General features: G+C 29.1%; 1 protein-coding gene across 5 annotated transcripts in view; it reads left to right on the top strand.

The window, feature by feature from the left end:
• Positions 1-8,706, top strand: part of LOC117174181 (angio-associated migratory cell protein) — a 13,362-nt gene that overhangs the window by 4,050 nt on the left and 606 nt on the right. For all 5 annotated transcript variants that reach the window (XM_033363025.1, XM_033363024.1, XM_033363023.1 and 2 more), the window contains 4 exons: positions 2,384-2,640; positions 2,723-2,867; positions 3,003-3,202; positions 7,762-8,132. In XM_033363025.1, coding sequence (XP_033218916.1) covers positions 2,384-2,640; positions 2,723-2,867; positions 3,003-3,202; positions 7,762-8,132 — 973 coding nt within the window. The remainder of the gene's footprint in view (positions 1-2,383; positions 2,641-2,722; positions 2,868-3,002; positions 3,203-7,761; positions 8,133-8,706) is intronic.

The following is an 8,706-nucleotide window of genomic DNA, read 5'->3' as shown; positions in this document are numbered from 1 at the left end:
ATCATCAGAGATTGTATCTTACCGACAGTAGATCAACCCTCCAAACCATGAAGGCAGAAAATCTACACAATATCGATCAAGTTAAGAATCTTCAATAACAGAGATGGTAAATAATATTTTCAAATTAAAAGTATTTCTTGAAAAAAAGATCCTACTCCATCATCACTCCATTGGGAATCGAAGAGTGAAGATGGAGTAGGATCTTCTTTCAAGAAATAATTTTAATTTGAAAATATTATGTTCCATCTCTGTTATTGAAGATTCTTAACTTGATCGATATAGTGTAGATTGTCTGCCTTCATGGTTTGGAGGTTTGATATACTGTCGGTAAGGTACAATCTCTGATGATATAGCAGATAAATTAAAAAATAATTACTTGTATTATTAACACCTAGCTAAAAATTAGCGTTATTTTTTTGAATTAAGAGTTCTTATTCTGTTCCCTCTAATAGCTTAATTGGAAAAGCACCTGGCCGGAAATCAGAAGTTTTGTGGTTCGATTCCCAATGGAGTGAAGATGGAGTACAATCTTTTTTTCAAGAAATAATTTTAATTTGAGTATTTTATGAATCCTAAGTTCTCCTTTTCTCAGTTGTTCTATGAAAAATGGTAAAAAATGATATAAATGAAAATTTGTTAAATTAAAATGCGGCAAAAAAGACATGTGTTTTCTTTTAAAAGTGAGGTTAAGAATTGAAATCAGATTTATATTTGCCTGTGAGTTATCTTCATTTTACATTTATTATTTGATTACATTTATTTGTGTATTTTCTTAAAATCCATTACGTTATTAAAAAGATTTAACAAATAACTCAGGCAAATAACGTCGCTTTCCAACATCTTTTTAATTTTAATAATCATAATTAAAGGATTTTATTAAATTAAAAATATTCTATTTTTGAACCATTTAATTTGAAATTTCTTAATTAAGTAAAATATCAGTTACCTAATATTTAGAAACATCTGGCTGTTAATTGAAAATCAGTTCTGATACATTAAATATGCAAAAATAAACTTTGAACGTGACAACTTTAATTGTTCTATTTAAAAAATTGTAATTTCTATGTCTAATTCTTGAATTGAGATGCATAAATAACAATTGAACACATATTATTCTTAAGAAAAATTCAAGTAAGTTAAAGAGATATTCAGAAATTGAAAAAAATTCAAAATTAATTAAAAATTGAAATGATTTCAAAAAATTTTAACCGAAACTTTTTAAGAATTTTGAAAGGCTTCGGAAGAATAAAAAACCTTTCCTAGGAAAACTAAAAATCATTTTTTAGTTTAAAAAATTAATTTGAGGACAATATTTCAAAGATTTAGAAAGATTTACAACATTTTCAAAAATAAATGTGGAAAATTTTAAGGAATTCTTATTGCAGGGTTGAAAAAAATTATTCGAAAAATTCGAAACATTTTAAAAGATGTTTAGAAGTTTTGAAAAATGTTAAAAAATAATAAAAAATTTGAAACAATGTAAAACAAAATGTAAATGCTTCAAAATTTTAAAATAAACTTTGAAGCATTTTAAGAACTTTTATTTTGCGAACTGAATTTATGTCTTTGAACTCTATAATGTACAAGAGTTTAAAAATGTTAATTTAGCAGTTTAACTGCATTTAATTTAAAATTGTTCAGTTAAAAAGTGTTAGTAGCTTCCATTTTATACGTGTAAATTATTAAGCATTTGAATGTAATTTAAATTTGCAACTCAGTTTTTATTACTTTAAATGGAAACATTTTTGACTTTGGAGTTCGATTTTTTAAATGTCATTAACTGTGGAAAATGTTTGCGAACCAGGAAATGACCGGCAATTTTTTTCTGTGCTTAAAATAGCCACCCTAATTGTTCCTTGTAACAAGCCTAAGAATCCTGAGAATTTAGTCGATAGCATCCGATATTGTTCTTCATAATTAAAAGGCGTGCGTGATTCATTACTTCCTAATAATATAGTGATAATTTAACGACACCTTTTTCTTAGCAAACGTTATAATGGATCAATAAAAATTCGTATCCGATTATAAGTAGCATGAAATGTCTTTTTTTTTGCTAAGGTTGATTCAGTAAGTTCTTGATGAAACAAAGGAGGAAATTATGATGTTTTTTGGCTATCATCCTTCTTTACATTGAGAAAAAAATTATGTTGAATGAAAAGTGCGCGCTTTCGACTCGGTCAAACGCAGATGCTATTGATTTAAATGAATATTCAATGAAACAATAATTATTTATTTCGGCTTGACAGTCATGCTGTGAATATCGGTAGTATATCCATTTGAATCAATAGGATCTGGTTTTGGCCGAGCACGAGAGTGCGAACTTTTTATGCAACAGAATTTTTTTCCTCAGTGAATTCAATGCTGCATCCAATTTTTATTTCAGGATCAGTTTTCTGTGGGGCTTTGAGTAAAAACGAAAATTTGGCAGCAACTGGCGGAGAAGATGACAAAGCATTTGTTTGGGATACCGTTTCAGGTGATATTATACTTGAATGCACAGGCCACAAAGACAGTGTCACATTTTCAGACTTTAATCATGACGATTCGTATTTGGCAACTGGTGACATGGGCGGTTTTATACAATTGTGGAAATTGAGCGACAAAAGTGTTATATGGAAATACGAAATGGATGATATGACTGTAAGAAAACACTTTTTTCAGGCCCATTTTTAATAGCTCTTTCAAAGTAATATTTAACGAGCAAAAACATTTTTGACACTAGTGGATGCAGTGGCATTCGGCAGCGAATGTTCTTTTTGCCGGCTCTATTACAGGCGAGATCTACATGTGGAAAGTTCCAAGTGGGGAATGTAAAATTTTGCCTGGCAGTGGAGAACGCCTTGAGACGGCTGCATTATTGCCAGACGGTATTGTATAATATCAATAAGATTAAGAATACAAATTCGCATTTATTTGTTTCTTTTAGCAAATAAATAGTCGTGAGGATTCTTACTGATAAGTTTAAAAATTCTTCTGAATACCAGAATTTTAATTTATAACAGGTGTAAGACTTTCAGTCGGTTATAAAGATGGAAGCATACGTATATGGGATTTAAAATCGAACTCTGTTATGTTCACTATCGCGAAAGATTTTGGACACACCGAAGCTGTACTTGCACTAGATTGCTACGTAGATAACAATTTAATATTGTCTGCTGCTTTAGATGGCAAAACAATAATTAGTTCATCACAAACTGGCAAGGTAAGCTTGAAAAAAAACGTTAAATTTAATTCATTGTATGTCATTGAGTCATTACGGACTACAATGCGTTGCATTTAGGTTATTAAATATCAATAATCCCATACAGCCGTGTTTTATTATCGCGTCACTCATTAGCATCAGTTAGCATAATAACCTACCATTCAAAAGTCAGCGAATTTTATCGAGGCTATTGCTTTTTAACACACACACGCATGTATGTTCTACTATAAAAGACGGCTTTTTAACAAAAATACTTTAATTTTCAACAAAATTATTAAATTTGTAACATAATAATTGAATTTTCAAATCTAAAAAGATAAATTCCCAACAAAAAAAGCGTCATAGTTTATACTTAAATAAAAAAAGATGAAACTTATAAATAAAGTTGTTTAAACCAAAAAGACGGATTTTCAAGAAATAAAAATTTTTCACTCAAGAAGGAAATAAAATTTAATCTAAATTGTTAAACCTTTAAGCCAAAAGAAGATTTTTCTGTACAATAATTGAATTTTCAAACCAAAAATATCACTTTTCAGTAAAAAATTAATTTTCCACGAAAGTAATGCATTTTTACCCAAGAAAAATGAAATTTCAAATAAAGAAAATGATTTTTTTTAAAAGGAGAATTTTAGACTAAAAAAATCAATGTTAAAAAAATAAAAAAATTTATATTTTTAGTTAAAATGTTAATTTTAAGCCAAAGAAAAAGGCTCTTCCACTAGAAACTTAAATTTTTTACTAAAGACCCTTCAGTTGAAACATACATTTTTAACAATGTAGTTTAACTTTTACCCAAGTAGTCAAATTATCAATTAAAAAATATTATTTTTCAACACCTTATTTAAAATTACAAACAAGGAAATGAATTTTCAAATAAAAATATAAACCTTAAAAAAAGACGAATTTCTTAACAAAGCAATTCAAGCAAATCTTTAAAAAAATATGCCCGCTGCGCTGGCACATTCTCATTGTCGCGGCGCTCGCGCCTAGGGCGCGCGGATTCGCCCTCGCGCTTGTTTTTGTACGGTTTTGTACGATTACATTCTCATTATGAAACTCGTACTTCGCGCTCGATAGTTCGTGTCCACTTGAAAAACTTCAAGACAATTGGTAAATCTTGTTAAAATCTACTAAAAATAACGTTTTAAAGTTATGGATCTCTTAAAAATCAATATTGCATATTTTTGAAACTGATTCAACTTTTTGAACTTTCGTCTGATTAAAAAATTTCAGGATAATAGTTTAAAAAAACATATATTTTACATCTAGTAGAAATTTGGATTGATATTTATGAACCTATTAAAAATTTTGTTTTCCTTTTTTAGAAAATTTTCAAAATTTGAAAAGCATATAACTTTTTGAAGTTTTATCGAATTTAAAAATGGCATTAGGATAATTCGCAATTCTTTTTGACGCGTATCAGAAAATTTGACAAAAATCTCTAAAACTCATAAAAATTTTTATTCAAATATTGAAAAAGCTCGAACTTTTTGAATTTTTGTCTAATCGAAAAATTGAACTGACATAGTTTCTAAATATATTTGATATCTAGTGTTGAATTAAAATGAAATTTTCTAATCTTTTAGAAAAATATTTTTTATTATTCTGAAAATTTTCAAAATTTCTTAAAGTATATAATTTTTCTAATTTTCATCGAAATTAAAATTTTATTTGGATAATTTTCAAGTATTCTACCCATCTATAAGAAACCTTAGCAAAAAATATTTTATTTGAAAATTTTGTTGTTTCAAATTTTGCAAATGCTCTAAATTTTTAAATTTTGGTTGGAAACATCTGCTTAACGAACTTAGCCTTCATTTTGGGAACATTAAAAAGTGCACCAAAGGCTGATTTAATTGGACAAATCCTTCAAAAGTTAGCGTGGCTGCAACATTCAGGTAACCATACCAGACAGTGGCGGACTGGCATGGGGGCGCAGCTGGGGTTTCCCGGATGCACCCACCTGGTTTGGCGCCCCCCAAGCCCGGGATTGCTTATTCAGTTATTGCAAAATAAAGTACAAATTTGATTTATAATGAATAATTTCATATTTTTGTTGCTTATTTCTAAATTTTATTCTCAGCTACCTTGAAGAATGTATTGTTTCATTACATTTATATAATTATAATGCATTATATACACGAGTGTTGAAACATACATATTTTCACTGTGGGTGAATTGTAACTTGCATAGTTATACCACAAAGCAGAATGTTTTAGTTTTCATTATTTTGTTGTTTGATCAAACCTTTTTTTATGGAGTCGCCCCAGTATTGGATCCCCGGCCGCGCCCATGGGTACTTAGTCCGCCACTGCTGACAGACATACAGATAGACAGACACCGATCAAAATTGTATGATTTTCGGATTCTGTGAGTTCCGAAACGTAAAGATCCGTTAAAAACCAGAGATCGAAAATTTGGACGATTACATTACACTCTCATGAATGAGAATGTAAAACTCGAATTTTTATCCAAGCAAGATGAAAATTCTCTAAAAACAGAAGAATTTTCAATTTAAAACATCAAAAATAGATTTAATGCTTTCACGATGAGTCATTTTGATGACAAGAGATGTTTCGGGTTTCACTTGTGTAAAAAATTACGAGTTTTGCGGGCGTTTTGTGAACATTGCAGTTGACTTCTTCAGGGCTTATTAAATAAGCAAAGTTTCAACAAAATAATGGAATTTTTATCAAGAAAAAATTTCAGTTCTCTTTTCAACGCCAAAATATTAAATTTGAATAAAAAGTACATTTTCTACGAAATAGTTAAATTCTTAACAAAACAGTAGAGTTTTTAACCAAAAAGTATGACTTCAAGAAAACGGTTGAATTTTCAAATAAACAGTTTCATTTTTATTCGCGAAAGATGTCACTTCTTCTAAAGCATATGAATTTAAAATTTAAAAAGACAAACATTCAAAAAAGAGTTGAATTTTCAACTAAACAGTTGCATTTTTATTTCAGAAATATGAAATTTCTTCTAAAACAGATGGTTCTAAAGAAAAAAAAACCTTCTAAAAAGTTCTTAAATTTTCATCTAAAGAAGATTCCAGTTCACTTTCCACATCAGAATAAGAATTGTGAACAGCAAGTCCCTTTTCTGCTAAATAGTCAATTTTTTAACTAAAAAACATTATATTTTAACCAGCGTTGAATTTTCATCAAAAATGATTTCTGTTGACTTTTCAACACAAAACTACGAATTTAGAACAAAAAGTAAATTTTCTAAGTTGAATTTTCAACAAAACAGTTGCATTTTTATCCAAGAAAGATGCAACATTTCTCCTAAAAAATATGAACTTTTGAATCAAAAAGACAAATTTTCAGAAAAAATAGTTTTTATCCAAAAAAAGATTTCCGCTGACTTATCAGCAATGAAATATGATTTTGAAATAAAAGGTTAATGTTCAACGAAACGAGTTAAATTTTTAAACCAATGAGATAAATTCCAAAAAGAAAACAGTTGAATTTGCAACTAAAAAGGATGTTTTCTTAAGAAAATGGTTAAATTTTCAAGCAAATAATAAAATTTATAACTAAAAAGATAATCTTCAGCATAAAGTTTCTTGCGAATTTGCAAAAATTACGTACATGAGTGAAGGACCCCCACCCCCTACCGTAACAAAGTGTATCGACCCCTCCCCCTGAGCTGTTTCGTAATTTAAGTACGGTCCCTTATGTGATTTACATTGCATGGATTTTTTAAGCAGTGTCTTGTTGTTTCAAAAATTTGGGGCGTCGGAAAAAGGTGTAGACTAGTCTTGAAAATTAGGACAACTATCCATTTTCTAAAAAATACAAAAATGATTATTATTGTTATATATGCATACAGTATATGCGGTATTAGGGAGATAAATGAAAAATTATATGCAAATATAGTTTTCTTAACAACTAGTTGTTGATTTTTATGTAATCTTCTTTAATATACGAATTAATTGCCTAAAATTTGTTAGCCACTCCCAAATTTCATTCTGAGGTTGGACATCAGTTAATGTCATGTGACAATTTGAACAATATTATCGATTTGTAATATAACATTCATTGTAGCGTTTTTAATATTTTTAAGCAGTTAATCATTACTTAATAATTTTCATTAATAGCCCAAATTTATCAAAATAGCTCTTTGGTTTAGTTAGGTTATATTAAATTATCAATTGAATCAAAATTTGTGTACGTTCCTTATTTCATATTATTTATAATTTCTATGATATATTTCATATTTCTAAAAATTGTACTAGGGTATACCGGACTTTAGTTTCTCAACTATCCAGTCAGTAGACATGACGTATTCTAATTCTCATGCGACAATTTATGTTTGCAAAAAAAAAGAAATAATTTGTTCATTTATGGTTCTGCTTTCATAAAAAGTGTTTGCCAATAAAAACATGCAATGGCTCATTTTTTTATGTATAACAAACGCCTATTTCATTAATTGATGCACCAAAAAGGTGACCTACAAAAACTTTTTTGTTCACCTGGGCAACCGTGAAAAAAAAACTTGAATTAGGTTCTTAAGAATAACTATAAACCTTGGTTTAATGATTAATTTATTCGTAGGTATTATCCGTCCTTCAAGATCTTGGAGAAATAACGGATTCAAATAATGTTGAAGATGAGGGTGCAATGGAAGAAGTTAAAAAAGGCAATTATGTAGAGACAGTAGCTTGGCATAAAGATCCTGAGCATCAAATAGCCGCTACTGGCACTCTGAATGGAGAAATTTTCATCTGGGATGTTGCGAAGCAAACCGTCAGACAAAAAATCGAATTGGAAGACGGGATAAATAAATTAATGTGGAAAGAAGGGACCACAATACTGTTGGCCGCAAGTTTAGACGGCATTCTAAGATGTTTCGATGGAAGATCAGGTGTTTGTCTCAGACTATTTGTCAGTCATTCTGCAGATTTACTGGATTTATCTGTTTCAAGGTATGAAATATATTTAGTTATAGGTAGAAACATTGAAAATTAGAAAGTCAAATTGATCAACAAAAATGACGTATAACCTTGTTGAATGCGACATATAATTTCCGAAATAATTTTCAACACTGAGCAAGAATCTGACCTCCATTTCTTACAGTCCGGTGTAGTTTAATAGATCTTTTCTACTTAACTCGTTTGATACAACATTTTTTCAGGGATTAAAGTGAATTTTTTTGGATAGGCCTCAAGTAGTTTCTATACATTTTTAAATGCAGATTTCAAATATCACCTCTTTTTCAAAATCACTCCAACAGTTCTTGAAATAATCTAAAAAAAACTATGAAAACAATCATCAAAAAATTAATGTGATTTATTTCAGTTAATATGTGCGCACCCGCATAAAAATGACCATAGTTATAATATATTATTTAATATAATATTAAAAGTGTTATATATTAGTTTCCCTGTTGATATTAGAGTTTTTCTAAGTTAGGTTCAAAATTACTATTATTGGGTTTGAGGGGAGAATTATACTAGGACCTATACTGAATCTATTGGTACTATAATCATGTCCTGAAAG

This window comes from Belonocnema kinseyi, chromosome 6 (assembly GCF_010883055.1).
Source record: "Belonocnema kinseyi isolate 2016_QV_RU_SX_M_011 chromosome 6, B_treatae_v1, whole genome shotgun sequence".
NCBI classification, from domain to species: Eukaryota; Metazoa; Arthropoda; class Insecta; order Hymenoptera; family Cynipidae; genus Belonocnema; species Belonocnema kinseyi.
Note: the sequence above shows the minus strand (reverse complement) of the source record. Positions and strands in the feature narration are given on the sequence as shown.